Here is a 22302-nt window from a genome sequence, read left to right as displayed (position 1 = left end):
GGGATTGGTCATTTACAAGTCAATGCCATTTAGATGCCCAGGTGCTTGCAACATTTTGCACTTGTTACCATCAATAGCCAGTTAGTACCACTAAGGCAGTGCCTGGCACAAGTGCATTTCCCATGCCTAAACAAAAGTGTAAACTGTTGACATTGCCAATGTCTTAAGTCTTGTAAAGGAAAGGAAGGCCACGAACTGGTGTCTAGTGGAGTTGATCCACCAAGACAGATGTTTCCTCAGTTGCCTATACTTATTTGAGACTTAGACAGTTAAATTCAACAACAAAACTGCATTTGCTTGAAGGGGTGAAATGCAAAATAAAAGCCTATGATTAAACACAGCCACAAGCTACGCCCATCCAAGGAAAGTGAAATATAATACAAGTGATCAGCTAAAATGTAAACATAAATGTTTCCTATTAGGACCTTAGGAATTGACCCCCACTGATTATGCAATCCAGCCTTACCCAACAGTTTTTAAACTATCTAGATTTTCAAATTGGAATTTTTGTAAATCGTTGTGTATGATTAAGTCACTTGCATTAGGAATTTTGTAGTACATTTAAGACTGGTGGCAGTTTTAGATAATCATGTATTTGTGGTTTTACTGCACACCAGTACATTGTTCAGCCATGTAGTATGGCAGTTCTCTACCAGTGTTGGCAATGTACAAGGGCGTGTTCCTTGTTTTGGGATGCCGATTTGTCACTTCATTGACTTCATGTTAAGTATTAGTTGGGGAGATGCACAGAATGTGAAGTTATATGATTGAAAGTACCTGGGTACTGAGAAATATTGCCATCTTCCTGTCTGAAATGCGAACAGTGCACTATTTGCCAGTGGGTGAACCAATGCACCCATGAGTCTTGGCTTTCAATAGAGCTGCAGTTGTTGTACAGCATAGACAAGTGTCCAGCTCACATGTGTCCATCCAGTTTACCAATGGATAAGAGCCCTGCGGAAGTATCCAAAGTGGCTACAGAGGTGATCAACTGGCATCACCCCAGTGATCCACCCATGCTACAGCATCAGTCCTTCTGGCAAGGACACCAGCCAGATGAATATGCACTGAATACTAAGTGGAATGAAGTTCAGTCCTGGTAAGTCTGGCCAACTTGGCAATACGGAGTTAAAGATCCCATGTTTGGGAATTGGAGGATTCATGAGATTAAGTGGCAGGCTGATGGCTCACATGAACAGGCCAGTTGGAACCACTGAAGTGTTCAGATTTGTCAGTCCAGTTGACCCTAGAACCTCTGAGGGCAATTGGTGGTCATAGAGGGCACAGCTCAATTCCTGTTGCCTGCTGAAGGAAGAGGGATGATCCTCCTAAGGAGTAATTGTGTTGAAGCCATTCAGTTATTATTCCTGTCATTCCTTGTTTGACATTTTCAAGGCATGAAAAAAAAAATTATTGCTTGAAATGAGTATTGTATGTTAAGATACAATCTTTAAAGAAATATAAACCAATGGGAGAAGGAAAAATCAAATGGTGAAATTACTTTTCTACTCCCAGACGTGCCATATAATCTTGCACCGGCCTGGTTTAGAGTAAGCCATTTTAGAAATATTAATGTTCTTGCAAGATGGTCTTTCAGTCTGACTAGCTGAAAAGATGTCTTATCAGCCATTGCAAAAAGCTTTCTTTATGCATCCTTGGCCACACCATTATTTACAGTCCCGCACAGGTTGACACCACTCCAGAACTCTAAACGGCTGTGCATTCACTTTTTTATATGCCTAGGTAACATTTAAAAGGGATAAGTGTACATGGAGGAGCTTTACATTGGTTCCTTTTTGTGTAGAGACTTTGAATATAACTCGGGAACCAGAGAAACCTTAAATTAAATCATTCTTCAAATGCATTGCACAATAAAGACTCAAATGTATTCTGAAACTTAGTACTTTGTCTGAAGCTGTCATGTTTACATTCCTGATGAGATGGAGGCAGAACCCCTCTTTTATTGTAAGGGGGCCTGACTCTAGACGGTTGGGTATCAGTAGCAAAAATGGAGAACAGTCAAATGTGTCTATAAGAAATTAAACTTTGTTTTAAGATTTCTCTACTCATGGTGAACTTTATGAGCTAGTGTATACTAATCTAGCTTCACTGCCAACATAGGGTGACCCTCCATGCATTAATGGCTAGGGTAGCTTTTGACTGTTCTTCATTTTTGCTACTGATAGGTTTACATTCCTGCCATCTTCTGCTATGCTGCTATTGAGGTTTTCCAGACTAACCACCTTTAGGTCGATTGTTTCCTTGTCTCACACTAGCACTCAAGATATTTACTCCATATGCCCTAAAATAAATGGCTAAGGGGTGATGCTCTTCGTTAGGACTTGACTCTGAAACTCCTCACCGCCTGTGCTTTAACCTCCACCTATCTGTATTAGGAAAATGCTTCAGGTACTTTTCTCTCGGTAGAACAGTGCTGCATTTACAAATGGCTCCTATTCAGCACCAAGATTCCTGCAATAGGTTATCTGCGTTCCGAAGACCAATTAACCAGACTAATCTACCTCAGCCAAATTATAGGAAACTGGCCTTATCTGACAGATGCTGATGCCGCCTTTACAGTGAAGGTGGCTAGAATTTTTTTCCAGCACATATATGTTCTTGGAAAAGTATCTCACATTTCCACTGTCCTTCAATGTAGACGCCCATATGTTTATTACCAATCTCGATTTGTTACTGGAAAAGATACAGGCATAAAACCTCTGATTTCCAAAGATCTGGACCATTGGTGATCTCCGCTGTGGATTACAGTAGATCTCTCCCTGGCCATTGAGACCCCTCTTAGTGATGGGTGCTATGGTATGGTAACATCAATGGGAAATTTAGTATGTACTTTTAATTGCTCATATATTCTATACATGTAAATTGTGAATTCTTACTGTGCAGTAATTCTCTAATACATTAGTCTTTTTGGTTGCTTGCTTCATAAAGGCTTCAACAAATGTTTAATAGGTCGATAAATAATGGGTCTTGGTGCAATTCCCCACCTTAAGTGCTAAGCAAACAATTGAAATGGGCAGTTTACCTAAAATATTCTGTGGATCATTAACTTGATGTCATTGCTTTGCAGATCTACTTTGTAATGCAACTCAGCAAACCATTTGTGGAGACAAATGTGTTCCTTTTGCCTGGCTCTGCAATGAAGAAATTGATTGTCCTGATGAATCAGACGAGCAATGTGGTGAGTTGACTTTTTTGGAGCAAATTTCAAATGAGGTTGGTCCTTGGGCACGGAGTATAGAAAATATTAAAATGTTTATTGGGGAAAATTGTATCTTAAGGCACTATTAGTAATACTTACAGATGTATGTCTGTAGATGCATGTCTGTATAATGGTCTGCATGAACTCCACTCTTTAAAATGGTGAAGGACATGATTGTCAATGTTTGCCTATACCGAAGTGGAAAGCTTTTGTGTAAGATAACAAAAATGGGGCAGGTTTTAGCTCAAAAGTAAAATGAATCACTTCTGTGATTTGTCCTTTGTTTCTTGTTTAAAGGGTAGCATGTTACTCTGCTTTTCTCCAGCATTGGATCTTTCATGGATTCACATGCTGTGAATATTGCCCGTCAGGCTGGGAATCCCTGGTTACCTTGACTTAGTAATTTTCATATGGAAACATTTGACACCTAGTGTCCCATCTGCATCGTGGGTGCTTTTGGTCCTCACCAATAGGACGTAGAGTGTATAGCTCTGCTCAAGCAGCTTCCCCTCAGATTTCAACTGTCTTCCGAGCTGTTGGGATTACTTGTATTCATCTCTCCTGAGTGAATTTCCTTAATCAAAAATGTATATTCAACTTCCTTCATCCGGAGCAATAGTCTAAGTACATGGTCCTATTTAGAACCATGGAGACCTCGGGACCAAAAGTCTTTGTTTAGGCCTTTTGACACTTGCAGCATTAATGTCTGAGGGCGATAGACATACGGAATGTCTTTACTGTCTCTACCCCAACCATTCTGCAGACGGATGTGACATCTGCCAGGGCTTCTCACAAAAAACCCTTAAGGAAAGAAACCGTCTCCTAATCTGACTCAATGAGGGAGCGTACCTGGCGTCGGAAGTGGGGTCATTGAGTGGAAGAGCTAACAATTCCTGTGACAATTGGTCATCACGATGAAGATAAAGATCTGGTGGCGAAAAACCAAACCGGTGAGGCCCTGGGTCACCATACGGCCAAACATTCTTTCCCTGTAAAAAAACTACCACCAGCTAGTGGTGAGCAGTGCCATACTAGGTATAAGCACTCGAGCAAGGCCCTGTCTGACACCATTGGAAAAATCGAGGGATAAAGGCTCACACCTGTCTGACCCGTCCAGGAGATCTCCATTGACGGACAAGCACAGATCCAAAAGCGGCTACGAGGACGTCTTCGATGAAAAAGAAACTCTACTCATTGGAATCTCGCAGATCCTCCTTGGGGCATGAATGGTCGAGACACCGGTCGATCACAATATCAAAATCCACTCGCGATAACTTAGTCGACAAGGGATGGGCCGTTGACACTGACAATCGCCACGTCAACTACCAAAAAACCCAAATTGCCCGGAGAAAAACCTAAGCAGCCGTCGACCACCATCAACACTTTGGAATTACCTATGCAGGCAGTAGGTTGTCTCCCAAAGGTATTTTGAAAACCTCAACGGGGGACGCGGTACAGCATGACCAGGTTCCTTTAGGAATGTTTTCTATAGAATACCCAGATATCGTGCCAGAAGGAATTTTGCAGCATGGAGTGGGATTTTGAGCCTCTTCCAGAAGAATATCCAGATGTCAGTGACTCGTTCCTGAAAAAGGAACTTTCTCTCTAGAGGGGCCTTGGATAGGAGGATGGGAAGACTCACCTCTAAAGTTTCAGACACCTACTCTACCATCGACACCTGCAGGGATGAGCAGTATAAATCCACAATACACCCTGATAAACCCCCAATCCTTGCTTTCCCTGCAAGCGCTTCCAACACTGCAATCACTTTTGGGGCAGCTTGATGACAGGCTTCTGCTCCTGCCGGCTCAGACAATTTGGGCACAGAAAGAAGCCAATTTACTCCACAGCATCAAAGGGACCCAAGCCATCCCTGTTGAGTCCAAGACCAGCTTCCTAGAGTTCAAACACCTCGGAGCCCTCTACCTTCACGAGGATATAGCCCACGTAGAAGAGAGCAAGGGGGAGAATTGGTGGACACAGACCAGGACACTGGTCCTCCCAGATACAATCTCCACCTCGTCTCCACGCAGAGCTGACACCTCGGGCACAGATGATCCTGACCAAGACGCATAGGGTAGCCCTGCTCAACCTTTGCCTCCAGATGACATTGGGGCGTTTCACTCCATGATGTCTAAAGCATGCCATGAGTTTGATTTGATTCTGCAAGAGGAAAAGGATAGTTTCCTCTTCGACCACATGGGTAAACGCAGGAAAGCAGTGTTTTCCATGCCCACCCTGGATCACGTTTGGCAGGAGGGCCTCTGAAGCATCCATTTACAGAACCGACAAAGGTAGACTGGACAAGAAGTTTAAGGTGGCAGACACACCAAAATGCCTCCCCTCACAACCCGCTCCAGTCGGTGGTTTCAGCAGCAGCCAGCCGCAAGGCTCGTACACAGCAAAAGTGCACCAGTCCCCAGACAACAAAAACAGGAAAATGGGATGCCTTTGGAAAAAAGGTTTTCACCATTAGGGCAACAACTGTCAAAGCAGCAAATGCCCTTGCAATAGTTGCTCGATACGATGGAGAGATGTGGCACTGGCTAGCTCCTATATTGGAACACTTGCCGGAACAGAAGGCAGCCATGATGCAGTGCGTGAAGGTAGGAAGCCTCGAATCACAGCATTAATATCGCTGTCGACCTATCTGAAACATGCTTCAGATTGGCAATGGGGTAGTTCTCAGACGGCAAGCATGGTTATGTTGCACCAATTTTTGTCAGGAAGTGCAGCACAAGGTCATCAATATACTCAAGGGGAAAATCTGTTTGGTGACAAGATTGAGGAGGCCCTTAAAGTCGTGAAGGCAAATTAAGACACTGCTAGGTCTCTTGCAGCCTGCAGGGCAGGTGGCCCTTTTGCTCCTTTTGAGGAGTTTCAGGTAATTCAAGATTCTCATCCTCTATAGACGCGAATTACTGTAGACCTAGATACTACTCTCAGGGTTACAGAATACCTCAAAGTCAGCGTGTGGATCAACCACCTCTCGGAGGTAGGAAACATAAGGCCGACAATGACTGCCTCAGTGGAAGACCGGCTGGGGAAATGTGACGTTCTGCCTCAATGAGTGGCAAACAATAACAAGGGACAAGTGGGGTAGTAGATGAAATCCAGTACGGCCACTTTTTGGAGTTAAAGCGTGCACAATTCCCGATGCCTCCTGCAAATATTTAAAACCTGCACCTTCAGGTTTTACAGAAGGAGGTACGTCCAATGCTAAAACGAGCCATCGGAAGGGTTCCTCTTTCAGCAAGAGGAAAAGCAGGTACTTTGTCAAAAAACCAAACTGGAAGTGGTGCCCAATCCTGGACTTGTAAAGGCTGAACCAAAACATAAAAAAGCATAAGTTCAAGATGGTAACTCTCCAGGAGGTCATAAAGGCCATTGAACCCCACAAATATCTGGCAGCGTTAGATCTCAAGGATGCAGGCTTCCACGTATCAATACGCCCAAAGCACTGACAGTACCTCAGATTTGTGGTTGGTAAAAGCCATTACCAGTTTCGGGTACTTCCATTCGGCCTGAAATCAGCACCCAGGACGTTCACGAAATGCCTGGCACCTTTAGCAGCCTTCCTTCAAAAACAGGGCCACCACATCTACCCATACTTGGTTCAACATATTAACCAGCCTTGCGTTCTCTCGGACAAGCGCTGCTTCAACAATTGGGGTTTACAATAAATTACACAATCTTGCACTGTTCCCTCCAAAAAAGTGTGGTATCTGGGCGCTCCATTTCTCACGGACCAAAGTCTTGTCAGACCCTTATGGGACAGGATAAAAAAATTGACAATCCTAGCAAATTTTCACGCCAAACAAGCGAGTCATGGCCCACACATGCATGTCTCTACTAGGGACCATGTCCTCCTGTATCCCTCTAATCCCCCACTGCAGGCTGCACATGCAGCCAGTGCAAAGGTTTCTGGCTACCAGATGGTCCCAAATCCAGGGTTCCTGGTTGTAAAGACTGGAAGGGGGGTTTCTGTACTCCTGCTCTCTATATGGTAGAGGATAGGCACACAGGATCCCAGCCAATATTCTCTATTGTTGGTAGCAATGGACAAGCAATCCAGGCCTAGATTCTCTGGAGGTGATGCAGGCTAGTTCTTCAGTGTAGTCCCAAGCCCCCACAAAAGAATGTCCACACACTGTATTAAAACAGTATTTATACAATTAAGGTTCAAGGTTATATACACTAACTCACTTTGTGATTAGTTAATCTAAAATGGCAAATATCTAAAGTTCTTAATGGTACCACAATTATCAAATTTCATTAAAGTGCATAAACTGTACTCTGGTCAAATGTCAAACATCAATTCATGGTAACCAACAATAGATATAGGAGGGAAAGCGGTTGGTTAGAAAAATTGGCAGAATACTAGCCCCTACCACTAGACAGTTGTGTGGAGATCAGCCTGCCCCCACCTGGGCAACCTGTAAAGATATATCACAAGCCCAGTCCATATATTGTATAAGTCTTATTTCCTTCTATAATGTTTCTACCACCCCAATGTACCTGGAATAACAGTTCGGTGACGAGTCGTCGACTGAGCCTTCTTGAGTGGTTCCCTTTAAAGCAGGAGCCACGGATCGTTGAGATGTCTCGAAAGTGAACTCTGCATCGAGGCAGCAGCTTCTGTCCCAGCGATGCTCGCCGATTCAAAGACATCCTGCAAGGAAGATGTGTGCAGGGTACCTTGATGTCGATAGTGCAGGACCGCAATGAGTTTGTGAAGAACTGTGGCCCAGCAAGGGCGTCTGAGCCAAGCGTGTCTACGGTCTTTGGGTGGCAGGAAACCCATCGGCGGAGACTCCTCGGCGCATCGCCGGCCTGGTCTTCTCCGGCGGGATAAGATGGGCGGTGGTGCAGACAAGCGCGTCCATGAATCAAGTCTTGGGCAAAGGAGTGTGCGGCTCCTGTCATCGGTGGCACAGCGTCAAGCGGTCCCTACTTCTGGGCAACACAGCTTCGATGGGCCCCAGGGGTTATGAAAACCCGGGTCAACGACGGTGGACGGAATGTCCCGTGCTTATATTCATTCTCCTCATTGGTCCCAGTCTCCGGTAGGCAGCCTGTCAAGGGTCTGACTTCCAGGTTAGCAGTGCTCGATAGTCCCTCGGAGCATGGGAAGAGGGCGCCTAACCAGGTCCTCTCTTGGATCAGTCTCAACAGCTTTTGGATTTTGGCAAAGGGCGACAGCGGTCAACCTTCAGGCTCTGCGTCGAGATACAGCTTCAGTTTCCATGTTAGTTTCAACTCCAGCTTCTGGACGAGTTCTAGCAGTGAGAGGCCCCCAGATATACTAGTTGATCTCTCATTCATTCTGCTAGGTCACACTCGGGCAACCAATCACTCAGAAGGGCATTCAGCAGTCAGCCAATCAGGCATACAGTGCATTCAGGCCATTCTCCCTCTCGCACTCAATACAAGCAATGTGTATTGGGACAAGTACCCAGACTTTCAACACCACACTGCATTCATACCAGTTCCGGGCAGGGCTGTCTCGATCATTGTGTCAAACACCAGAAACCCACAACAAAAAGTGCATATTGGTCACACAGTCCATTCACCCAGGTCCCATCCACAGGGTGTACCCACAACAGTCACTGGAAAGGCTCCAACCAGTCTGGCCTGGACTTCACAATACCATATATGGAACTTCTCCCCGATAGGCTGTTGGGTGGCAGGGACAGAGTCAGGGATTCCCAGGACCTTGGGAAAACCAGGTGACGGGAAATAAGATGGCCCCTGTGGCCTCTTGCTTTCTATCAGGAATCAATTCATTCCAATGGCAGGGCCTGGGTATCCCAAAATGGAGGATACTCAGGGCACCTGTCAAATTCAGCATGGAGCAGCAACCAGCCCATACCCAGCTGTGTGGGCCACAGAGGTGCCCAAAAATATACACTAGGGGCAAAGGGTTGCACCCCACGTGTGTGTGTGTGCGCGCCATAAGGGTATCCCATGGGTCTGTACACCAAACCAAAAACGGGAAGAGCTGCACTGCAAGGAGACCCACATGGACTCCTGAGCAGAAAACAATACAAAACACAAATGAAAAAGGACTACAGGACAAGGACTGGGAGGCCATGTCCCTCCAATGCATTTCCAGCATCACACTGGTCAGTTACCTTACCCTCACTCAATCTGTCAAGCACACTAAAATGGTGGACCTACTCTTGGAACATCGCAAAATGAATGCCCATGGTGGAACCCAATTACTATCTTTCAATTGTGACAGATGCCGCCCTGGCGGGATGGGGAGCTCATTTGGACAAGCACCAAGGCCTTTCACCCCATCACATAAACGTGCTGGAACTGCAGGGTAGTACATTGGGCTCTGAAATACTTCCTGCTAATCAAGTATTTGGTGGTTAGAATTTTATGCGCGCAAACAAAGCGGAACATGGTCAAACACCCTGGCCCAAGAAGCGCAGACCATTTGGCATTGGGCCATCCAACACATTCTGCTTCAAATCTTTCACCTGCCGGGATACAGAACAAGCAAGCACACACCCTCAGCGGGATGTATCGCAGTCACCTGAATGGCAACTGTATAACCTCCAGATTTCAAGGATTTTCTCAACGTGGGGTCATCCCCCTCTAAACATTTCGCACACTCACAACAAGCAGTGAAAGAAATGTGCAAGCAGGATCCTGCATCCCGACTCTTGGATGCTTTCTTGCTCCCATGGAACAGCGTGTTCACATGAGTCCCCATTCCCTCTTATCAGGCAACCTATACAGATACGCAAAGGTCACTGCAAAATTATCCTGGTGGTCCTGTGGCTCAGGCAGACCTGGTTCTCCGACCTTGTGCAGCTGGCAGTGGACAATCCATTCCATCTAGGATCTCATACCAATCTTCTATCCCAGAACAGCGGGATGATTCTTCGCGATCCCGGGGTCTCTCAAATTAACATGGCTCCTGACCACGATGAATTCGGCTATTTGAACATCCCTCAAGACTCTTGGCGTATTATAGCAGCTGCAACCATAACTCTACCTACATTCTTTCAAAACGCCACTTCACCAGCGGAGAAAGCCCTACACACTCTGGACGTGAAAAGGGCTTTGATATATTATCTAGACCAGACAAAATCCCTTAGATTGACTAACCAGCTCTTTGTCGCCTCTGGCCCATCCAACAAGGGAAAATCCATTTCAAAACTGGATGTTACAAGATGGATTTCATCTACAATCTCCTTCTGTGACTGCAAGGCCAATAGATCATTGCAAACGGCATCTAGAGCACTCTACAAGGGCCACAGCTGCCTCTGCAGCTCTTAGCAGGGGTTTCCATCAGACATTTGCTATGGGGCAACATGGGCAGTGCCCCACAGTTACCAGGCACTACTGCTTACATCAGCATGCTGAGGACGCGCAGATGGGACAGGCAGTCCCTAAACTGCTTTTCCAGGAAGGTAAGGCCCACAGCTTTTTTCCCTTTTCTACTTGCATATGTAATTTCCATGCATGAACGTGAACATTTGAAAGGATCTAATCTTTTTGCCTGGTTTATCACCTAACGTGTATATTGCTATAATCTATTCGCAGCATGTGCATTCCAGCATCTCCAATGCTGGAGAAGGGAGTAGTTTCTTACCTGTAACTCCAGATCTCCAGATCTCCAGTGTTGGTATCTTTCATGGATTCACATGCACCCTTCTGCCTACCCCCTACAGGCAATCCTCCTCCATTAGGGATATTCTCCTGCCTGAGTGGTGAAAGTCTGAGGGGGAGCTGCTCGGGCGGAGCTTTACACTCCACGTCCTATTGGTGGAACAAAATCACCCACAACGTCGATGGGACAATCAATGTGTCAAGTTTTTCCATACATAAATTACTAAGTCAAGGTAAACGGCGATTACCAGCCTGGCTGGGAATATTCACAGCAAGTGAATCCATGAAAGTTACCAACGCTGACGAAATGGAGTTACAGGTAAGAAACCACTCCCTTATACTGCACCAAGTACGCCTGGGGAAGTGTATGCAAATCTGCTGGATGGGTAGCTATGGTGGCGTAACCTTTATGCACAATCCAGGCTATGGATAAGGTCCAAGAGAATGTGGCCACATGTCTGTCGGGAGGAGATGCCACATTGGCGGAGGATAAACAATGTGGCAGGCAGATTTAGTTGTAAAATCAGTATGTGTAGCATGTTAGTAAAAAGATACTAATTGTTGTAGACTCCTATCCAAGTATGCATCCCCTTAAAACTGCAGAGAAAGATTGCTGAAGATGTCAGACAGTTGTACTCGTCAGTGAATGACTCTAAGCTGCCATTTCAATAGAATGATACTTAAAATTAGGTTTTAGTTTAGCCAGTCAGTCAGTTTGTTTGTTCAGATAAATTCATTCATCCATTAAACACAATGAAAACCATGACCTGTAAAATCTCACCATAAAACAGTCACACTGTTAAAACACATGTTCCTGCTTCAAATTCACTTCAAAATAAGTGCATTAATGCAATCCCAATATCATTTAAAATGGGGAATCATCTCAATTGTGCCAAGATCCCCTTTCTCTGCTACCTACATTGGGCATTTTTGTCCTTTCAAAATACCAATCTGCTGCCAAGAAATATAACTAAGCCGGCCTGTGGGAGTGAATGTTCGAGGACCAGTAAAATTGTAGGCCTTCTAATATCTCTAAGCTGGGTAAAACAAAATGAGGTGCTTCAGGGCCTCTATCAGCCCCACAAGCAGGACAGCTGGGTAATTTGGGGTACCCTACCCAGTTTACCATATTGGCCCCTTAGCTGTAGGCAGTCCTGGCCTGTGTAAAAGATGCACAAAGCTCTTATCGGACCGCTATTGCTCCGATGTCGGCAGACGAAGGATTTTCCATATTGCAACTGGACAAAAACTCAACCATGTAGGCTAACTGGGAGATTTTGGCCCAATTTGCCCTTTCCATGACAGACTTAATAATAAAATGCTAATTAGCCGAGGAGTGGAACCAAAAGGAAACTGGAGCAAGCAACCATTAGTCCTCCCAGAAATCATGCCCAGTTCCCTATTGACTGAGGCCGAGGAGCCTGGCAATCTGAAAAGCCTTTTAAGGAACATGTTTTACTTCACCTGGATCCCAGGGGCTTTCATATAGCCCCACGGGGGTGCTCCATATAAAGTGGCTGCCTTGGTCTTTAAAGTATAGTCCTTGAGAACCAAATCCATAGGTTGACCCTGACAGCGCGATAGGAATCGGCAATGCCTCTTAGATATTGAGTGAGCGCGACCAATGACCGACTCAAAATCTAAGACCCAAATAATCAAATTCTTTAACTCTGGGGATAATATCGCCATTGCAGATCATAGGGTGCATTTTCACTGATCTACTCCTGCCCCCACATCCAATTACTGCAGATTTCGAGGTATTTATTTTTAACCCCAAGTTGGCCAGGACCAGAAAGGCACTAAACCTCAAACTCTGGTAATCCGTCCCCATATCCACCAGGGCTTTCAAGAGGTAATTAATGTAACGTGTAAACAGAATTGGGGCCAAAACACACCCCTGGTGAACCCCCACTCCCCACATCAAAGCACACGGTTGTCATGGCCACTGGGCAGTAGCCCAGTGCTTCACTTCATGCAGGGTCCCAATTGACCCAGTCTTGGCACCAAGCTGATTTTAAAGTGTGCATGGCAAACAGAACACCGAAGGCAGGTGCAGCAAGGCCGGGTGGGGCCCTATTATCACAGGGAAGGCACGTGCAGAAGGCCGAAGTAGGAGCAATGTGGGGACACAGGGTGGGGCCTAAGGGGAGTGGCTGGGGCCAGGCTATATAAGCCGGCCCCACCTGCATACTGGCGCTTTGTGTTTGCTGAGTGCAGCGTAACGCTTATCGCTGTTCAGAAGATTCTTACCTGATTCAGCACGTGCGCCTTCAGCACCTACCTGGCTCAACCCGTGCATCTCCAGTCTCCAGATACCTCAACCATCTTATCTGGAATTAGCCACACCATCGCCGGAAGCACCGCCATCAGCTTCCACTCTGCAGTCTCTGTGCACGCCTTACCTGAGGGCCACACTATCGCTGGAGGCGCTGTCATCTGCGCCTGACTCCGCCGTAGCTGCCTTCATTTTACCGGTCTTCCGGAATCCTCTGCAGGTACCGCCCAGCATCCTTACCTGTTCTGAATTCCACCAACACGGGACCTTCATCAGATGCAGCCTCCACACGGATCTTCATCTCGGCAGCCAGTAGTAGTTAGACACCGCTCTCCGGCCATCGCCGACCTGCGGACCTGCCGCGCCTGCAAAGAGAAGAGACACAAGGTGAGCGGTCACAGACTTTAACTCGCTAAAGCGGCACTACTCAAAAGCTTCTGCAACTGCCTACCAGTGGTGGGGGCATCCAGAGCAGACTTTTCTCCATCACACGCTCCTGGGTCATCTTCACTACAGGGTAAAGAGAACAATATACCATTACTAGCAATATTCCTTGGGACAGTATTGTTACAAGAATACGAACAATCGTCCTCATAAAAGATGTCAAGACGGAATGGTCGCAGCCGGTCTGGACCTCTGCAATTTGGACTAGTGACGCAGGTCATCAGTAGCGCCCCTGCTGAAGGAAAGCAGGACGGAGAGCTCATCCTTGCATACAAACAGGTGAGCTTGCATGGGTAAACTTCTATGCACTACAATTTGGTGCGAAAGGGCAGAGGGGAACTACGACTCCACCACGCTTTCCTTACTGCCTCATTTTATCACAGGTCCAGCCTTCCTGACCCATGGAAAGACAGCAGTTGGGGGAGAGAAGTGACCGGAGGGAGCCAACTCCGGGGAGGGCTCCAACCGTGCCCCAATGCCCCCGCAGAGCCCAGGTGAGCTTAACAGTGCAATGACCCCCTGAAACCACTTTGCACACATGCCTGATTCTCCCTGTGGAGTTCTCAGTGTTCTTCGGGCAGCCCATGAACCCGAGCACGTCCCACAATTTTGATCTAGCCACGTTGTTGAAGGCCGTGCTCTGGTCCATAAATGCTAAATACTCTGCCTCTGCCCTGCAAAAGACGGAGTTAGTAATTCACAAATACAAATTCAGTTCCTGTTCCATGGTGCCCACCCAGGCTGGAAACCAAGCTGGATGTCAGTCCGCCAAGCACCCTCTTGGCCAAGTCTGTATCCAAGAAGCACCCTCCCAAATATTTTTAACAAAGAGTCCAATAGGGAGCTCGGTCTGTACGATATTGGACTAACTGGGTCTCCTTTTTAAAAATGGGGAAGATGTCAGACTTGCAGGAGGGTGGAAAATGGCCAGAAGCCAAGCCGGCATTAAACGCTATGGTCAACACGGCACCCATAGGTCAATCTGGTCCTGAAATGAATCCGAAGGGATAGCGTCTGGGCCAGTGGCCTTATTGAGTGCCTGTGATTTATGGCTGAAGCAACATCCTCCAGCCTAAAGCAGTTCTCAATGTCTGCTGAACATTCCCCAGCTCCATAGAGGGAAGCCAAATTATCCTTCCACATAGCCGCTTCCACATGGGTACCCCTTGTTCTTTCCTTGCGGTTTTAGGCTGAGCCCCGTTAACAAATTCACAAAACGCTTTAGCATTGTTCGACCAAGAGGCCTCATTCTTCCCAGGCTTTTATTTCAAGTGCCAGTTTCCTCTCTTCCAACATCACCCAATAACTAGCTCTTGCCCGAATGATCTCCCCGCGAGAACTATCAGCAGACTTCAATACCATTAGGACTTTTTTGGCCAAAATGCAGGAGTAGTAAAACTACCCCCTCTTGCTTGGACTCCTTTTCTGTGATGCACTACAAAACCCTTTGAGTGCCTCCAGTATATTGAGAAAATGCTCCAACCACTCTGGGTTAACTGCACCATCTAGGATGCACCGGATATCCACCTATCAGCCAGAACATCAAGGTGCAAATCTTTCCTGAATTTTTCCCCAGGTCCCCTTGTGGACACATTTTATGAGTTTACCACACGAGTGACCATCTTGCTCGCCTGCCAAACACTCCATTCCCCTTCGTTTCAAAGCAATTGGGTTCTGATGGCTACTGAGTCCAGCACCACTTCAAAAGCCACTATTCTCCCAAAGTCCACTGGGACAAATCTATGGTAGACAAAACCAGGTGATGAGTATAGTTACCCCGAATATCCCCCCATTTACAGAACACATCCCCCTTTGGTTTAGCCATAGGGAAAATTGCAAACCCATCCCACACACCCGAACATACTTCATTTTCAGGTTGGGGATGTGTATGGATAAGTCTTCCTGGAGGTCGATGGAATCGCCCGAAGGGCCCGTTCCCATTCTGAAGTTAAAGTCTCCACCCCACACAAAATCACACGTCTATTCCCCCGATTCCAGACTTGTTCATCAATGAAGGCCTTCAGTTTTTCTAGTTTTTTTAACAGCCTTATGGGGGACTGTTATAAAATGTGAGGATTGCTTCTGGATCCCCCCGTGACCCCTGATAGGGTAAGATTTGCAGCATCTGTAAGGTCAAATTTGATATCAACTACCTTGCAGTTCATTGAGGCCTTAACCAATATTGCCAATCCCCATAGCATCTGCCTCATAGGAAACATAACCATTGAGGAGTTTCTTGTGCCCAGGTTTCCTGCAGAATTATTTAGTAGGCATACAGAAATGTCGCAATTTCCTCCCTCACGAATTTCCCTCCAACCCACGCTATATTCCACGAGAGCAGACCATCACCAAGGGTGAATTCACCTGCCTAACCAGGTTTTCTCCAATCTCACTGTTAACGTCGCCCCGCACTCCACTTTCCCCACACGCTGTTACAATCTTGACAGGGGCTGTTATGGTGGGGGTAGAAACCGTACGTCAGTATCTCTTCGAAATTGCAATGCCCAAGGGTGCCACCCTCTTGTCATTCATTCTCTGACTAGCCATGCCAGCGCCAAACCTTGTTAACACATTCTGGATTGGGCAGGAATTGTATTCCCATAGGTTTCTCCCCCCTTAGGGCATCCCAACTCTGTCCCTGATTCTGTGTCCTCTCCTTTGGGCCATTCATCTGCTCCACAGCCCTCCCCAAGGACGAATAAAGTTTTAGTTTAGGCAATACCTACAAATGCACAAACCCCATCGATTTAAATTTGCAAGGACACCCAGGGCAATGTCCATGCCTTTGATTAAACTGATTCAGTGAGGGGGATGAACTTAACAGGCTTAAAAAATGGTCACTTCAATACCTCCCGACTGAGTTGTTTACTATGGGTAGCCAGGACTGCCCTATGGATTTTGCCATATGGCATTGTCTTTACCTAGTGTATACCGAACATAAAAATCAAGTGTTCAGCTGCCTGTCGTATTGCCACTATAGTAAATTGCATGAATGCGACTAGGGAGGATTATTTTGCAATATAATGGAACTGGGACAAGGTCACTCTTATAGTCCAAGACATTGAATGTCACGTCCCTCAGTGCCCTTCTGCTTGATGCAATTGAAGCTTAAAGAACAAGATTCCTCAGTATTTCTGTAACTACGGTGCTATGTGACGTGTGCATTTTCTATATTACTTGCGATCTGTTCGTAATATGCCCAAACATCGCTTAGTGTTGAATTGTTTTGACCGAGAATTAAACTCCCCAACATAGGCCCATCCATATCACAATACTGGGATGCACAGCATATTTGTATTCACCATGTTTAAACTGGTTTTTCATATTAAAGTCTCTCAAAAACACTACCAGCTGGTCGGGGCTGTGAGTGTCAAAGGGGCCTGTCACATTCAGTTCTGGCTGCTCATAAAATCCATTAACTTTGGTCACAAGTGAACTCCATGAAAAAGCAAGACACATTGCTTTGGCGTATGTCCGTATCAGGGAGTGGGGAAATGTTCAGGGATGTGTCAACGGTGAACTCTGTGGGCTGAAGTCTGCATTGCTTAACAATTCAATAGGAAAACTAATTGAATTTTAATAAAATGTAATCGTTTGAAAAGTCATTTGTTTGGAGAGGAAGCTCCCATCAACTTAAAATTGCAGTTTAGAGCTACAAATTGTAGATTCTGGCCCATGGAAACTGAGACCTGGAAGAATACAATGCACCACAACCTTCCAATTGTTCTTGCTGGCCTATATAGTAAAGTGATCTATATTTAATGACACTCAATTCCAGTGTGTTTTCGTGAGAAAAATGCCTTTTCATAAGTTAAGCAATGAGTTCACCCTTCCTACTGATGAGACTGGTGAAAGCCCACCTCTGTCTCAAGATCTGTGGATATAATCTATAGATTATAAAAAAGCATGCACACAGCATTAAATAATATTGGAGAGGAAGATGTAATATTTCCGGAAGGTGGCAATGGTGGAAGAGCACTGAACCCATCTGGATGACTAATCTGTATGCAGACTGGAGACGAAAGCTGACCAGCCCATGTTAGAAATTGATATCCAGATAGCCATATGAAAATAGAGCTTGCTGATCAAGTAATTCCATATTAACTGGGTCTCTGCTGATTCACAATGAGAAGCCACATTTGAAATATACATAATTCTGAATTAAAATTTTTGCTAGATTATCCATGGTAAAATCCCTTGAATCAAAGCACCAGGGTATTGGAGGGAAATCCTAATGACAAAGACCTAGATGCAATGTTCGATAAAATTCCATGTGTGCCATTTATGAAACAAAAAGCACTTTATATCGAGGTGCAATTTAAAATGCCACATTTTGGAGCATTTTAATTTTACAAAACTAACTCTGCATTCATCATTAAATGGAATCCTTGGCTCATGCTGGTGTAGTCACACAGGCCAAGATTTAAGTCCTAACACTATTGTCTAACCTTATCTGCCATTTTAGTGGATGTTGCAAGTCTTTTCATAAATTTGTTTGCAACAGAAATCCGCACCAAGAATGTATTCACATCAGTGTTCCTTATTTTGAAATGTGGCGAAGATCTGTGTACTGTGAAAGGGCTGGGGTGTTTTAAAATTGTACCTTTTACTGGATAAGATTACATCTCCAGTTCAAACTGTTTACATGAGAACCCACACATGAGATTAATATAAGCAGGTAACCTTTGTTTTACTGACAAATTGTTCTAATGTCAATATTGTAATTTCCATAGTGTAAAGCTGGCAACCCTTGTTTTGAAATTGAAATTTAGTTCTTTAAAACAGATTTTGAGCAAATACTGTTGCCTGGAATTGTGCTTTGGGAATATTCAACAGATTGTGCCACCCTAGCTGAATCTATGTTCAAACACAGCTCTACAATAGGGTCACAGAAATCCTCAGTGAGAGAAAATATTATTTGCACATATGGGAAGGGATATTGAAGTCGACAATCTGTCCATACTCTTCCACAATGCCTGTCCTCTCAATTTATTGACAGATCTTCCAATTGCTGATGCATATTATCAATGGAGTCTGGATTAAAACGGTGCAGCTTTAAATGTGTTGTATGCAAATTTGAATGGTTTAATCCACATCACAAACGTTTATTTTGTGGTTTAAAATGAGCAATAACCTGCAGATTCTTGCTCATATCAAACCACAGCAGGACACACACTTTACTGTACTATTAGTTTCATATCAGTTAATGGCTGTCACAAGCTATTTTACAATACAAGAAGGAAATGGTCACAGTGCTGCAGTGACAACTGAAAACAGTCTCTGCTGGCTAAAGCAGCAGGCATTGATGCCAAAGCAGAAGCTTAACTATAGAGTAGTAGTGATGCAATTTTTGTATTACATGTCAATGATATCAAGACTAGCCTGTAATAAGAACTTTCAGGCTTCAATACTGGTATTACAGGGTGCCATTTCAATCCTAAAATCGGTGCCTGTACAACAGATGTCCTTTCATTAAAAAGACCTTTGTAACTGGTGAGTGCCATTTCTAGGGCCAACTGACGTGCACTCTATCGCTCGCGCAATTAAACTAATCAGTTTACCACATACTTTGTAGATTAAATGTCTTGGCTTTTAGCATATTTTTGCTTGTTTTCAAAACAGTAAACCCTTTAATTTTGCCTGCACTTCATTGGTAGAGCTTTGTAAACCTTACATTATAAATCTCTTATCTATAACTGCGTTTCCCTTTATTGCGGTTAACTGCACCCGGGTGAATATCTTTCATAGCATTCTTTAATCTTGCACATTGCTTGCTTCGAACATGGCCAGGTTTGTATTGGTCTAGGCCTACGAGTCGTTGAGACAGTGTGCCTCTTGGTGAGGATCTTTAAACTGCTTTTTGTAATTTTCAAACTGCTTTCCTTCAACATGAGATTAACCATTGCTACTTAAGCTGCACCTCTGCCTTTTTTTAAAACTGGAGTGTAAACCTGGCCGGTAGCCTAGGTCCTAGGCCTCAGGCAGTGCTGGCCCACACATTGAGATAATTAAAGTCACAATATTTATTGTAACTACTTAAATCTGACACCTAGTGCTGTGTGTCACTTCCCCTTATAATGCCCCCACCCTAGCCGCACATCTGCATGAGGCAACAGCTGATGTGCCAACACGACACCCTTTCTTAAATCACCAGTCACCATAGTATTAAAACATCCCAATAAGTCTTAAGGGTTTCATCTCGGCCCTGACTGGCCACCCCCCAGCCAGCCAGGGGGGCTCCTCATTGATGGCAGCACCTGTCCTACTCTTCATCAATGCCTCACTGTTACCTTGGCTCGACCCCTCTGAGTTCCACAGATTCGGGGAGCCCACGGGGGTGTCCCAAGTATCCGGCTTCTCTACACATGCTTTGTAATGTGATGCTTTTCTTGTGATTGTCTGAACTTGTCGTCTGCCCTGATCATGGTACATTTCATTTGGGTAAGGACCTCCAGGGCAAAGGGGATCTTCCTTCCGCCATTGTCTGGCACACCTCCACTCGGTCACCATCCGCCCATGAGTCCTCTTGCACCCTCTGCCTTTATTTGTTCATTTTCGTTTTTTCCCGAATTTTCAGATCTGCAACTCTGGTATGTCGAGGTATGTACCTTGTGGGATGCAGGGTCTGATTGTCGGCCGAACATGATCGGGCACAAACCAGTGGTACTATGGGGTGTTGGTAGTCACTCAGAAGCTGTTATGTTTGTTCAAATGGTTTGCATGTCACATGGCAACTTGTAGTGCCTGCTTGATGCTTCCCACGAAGCGTTTCGACCATGCTGTTGGCCTGGGGCCAGAGTGGCATGTTTCTGTGCTTCAGCCCCATGTATTGTGCGAAGTTGGCAAAGTCCACACTCGTAAATGGGGGGGCCCCGTTATCAGATTTGATAGTTTGGGGATTCCGTTTTCTGAGAATGCTGTCCAATCTTGTATCACTGAGGTAGCTGCTGTGGCTGGGACAAACAAGCCATCCCTGTCTGGATCCAAGAAATCAATCGCAAGCTCCTCCCATATGCCACTCGGTAACGGGAACGTTTGTAGAGGATGTGGGGCTGGGACCCACCATGTAGAATGTCCAGCATTTCCAGAGTGACTGTAAAACCATGTGATCCCATCCCAGGAACCATACTTTTTCATGCAGGAGCCTCTTGGTGGATACCACCCCCTGGTGACCTTCATGAGCCAGGTCGACCTGCTGGAGTATGTTGGTAGCACAACCTTGTTGCATTTAATCAGTATGTGGTCCACTGTGACCTGAAGTTCATCCTGTTTCAAGACCAGGATCTGTACATCTTCCTGGATGGAGCAGTCGATGTCTTGCCTGGTCTCTTCTATGTTTAATCTTCCCTGTTGCCAGGCAACGCATGATGGCCAACGCCGGTTCCACCACCAATTCTTGCAGGAGAGTTTGCCATGCTACCGGGAACAGTTTCATGTGGTGGATGATGTAGTGCATATAGGGTTATGCTATCCAGTGCTCCGGTCGGGTGGTATTGGTGGGATGGCACAACAAATAGTCTGGAAGATTCCTTTCCTTCCCTGGCCTGTGGCATGTGAATTTGTAATCCTGCAGATTGAGCCCCCACCTTGCTATGCACAAGAGGCTTCCTTGCTCGGTTTGCCATAGATGGTGAGGAGTGACTGATGGTCCACAATTGTGAAGGTTTTTCCATTATAGGAACAGGGGCTAGGGGATGTACTAAAAGGCCCAGACTCCCTCTAGACAGCTCTCCTCTCCCTGGGAGTAAAATCTGTACGGTTGCTGAAAAGATATGGCCAAAGAATTTGTCTTCTGTAAATTGTATTTGTCTTTGTTCAGTGTGACTTGGGCAGCCTCTAAGGCCAGGCAACCCTGATGCAGTGTATCGCCATGTTTTTGTGTTGATTTGCCAAAGAATAGAATGTCATCACTATAATTAAAGCAGTTTGGTCTATGTTTGACCTGATGAATTTCTTCCTGGAATAGCTCTGCTGCAGATGATATTCCCAACTTCAGCCTCTTATAGCGTAATAACCCCCTATGGGACACGAACCTGGTGATATATCGTGACTCCTGGGTGAGTTCTAACTGATGTTAGCCCTTGTTGATGACTAGCTTAGAATATTGTTGCCCCATTGAGGCAATGAATCATGCCCGCAATTTGTGGTGCTTGGTGCTGTTTTCACTGAATGGCTTCATTTGGCTGGTGCATGTCCACACAGAGCCTTATGGAACCTCTGCCAATGTGTTAGGGACAGGCACTATTGGTGATACCCATGGGGTGGGCCCGACTGCGGGCTTGCTATTTAGGTCTAGCTGCCAGCAAATCTCTTCCTCTACTTGTTTCCTTATGTTAAAGGGATCCCTCTGTAATGTTGAACGAATGGCTTAATTGAGGGGTCGATGTGCAGTGCATTTTGGCATATAGCATATTTTGGCGCAGCTTGCCCAAACCCTTGAACAGATTGCGAATGCTTTCACCACATGGCCATTTGGACCCAGATATTTGTGTGCCATCAACTGGTACAAGATGTCAACTGGTCCCATGGCGACCACTGTTCAGAAAATCAAAATACCTCCACTGTTTAAGGGTTTATTGGACCCATATGGGTATGTCAACATACGACTGCTTCAGTGGGTGGGCAAGGTTATTTGCATCCTCGCTCATCACCTTGACTGTAGCACTGGTGTCAATATGAAATTTGGTTGGCATGTTGTGGACCTGTAAGATCAGTGTGGGGATGTGCTCTTTTGCCA

General features: G+C 45.5%; 1 protein-coding gene across 1 annotated transcript in view; it reads left to right on the top strand.

Annotated features, from left to right (window-relative positions):
- LOC138510849 (vitellogenin receptor Yl-like) overlaps nucleotides 1-22302 on the top strand; it is a 909900-nt gene that overhangs the window by 113451 nt on the left and 774147 nt on the right. The window contains exon 2 of the mRNA XM_069626522.1: nucleotides 3089-3199. Coding sequence (XP_069482623.1) covers nucleotides 3089-3199 — 111 coding nt within the window. The remainder of the gene's footprint in view (nucleotides 1-3088; nucleotides 3200-22302) is intronic.

Source organism: Ambystoma mexicanum, chromosome 6p (genome assembly GCF_040938575.1).
Source record: "Ambystoma mexicanum isolate Mex_15411 chromosome 6p, UKY_AmexF1_1, whole genome shotgun sequence".
Lineage (NCBI taxonomy): Eukaryota > Metazoa > Chordata > Amphibia > Caudata > Ambystomatidae > Ambystoma > Ambystoma mexicanum.
Note: the sequence above shows the minus strand (reverse complement) of the source record. Positions and strands in the feature narration are given on the sequence as shown.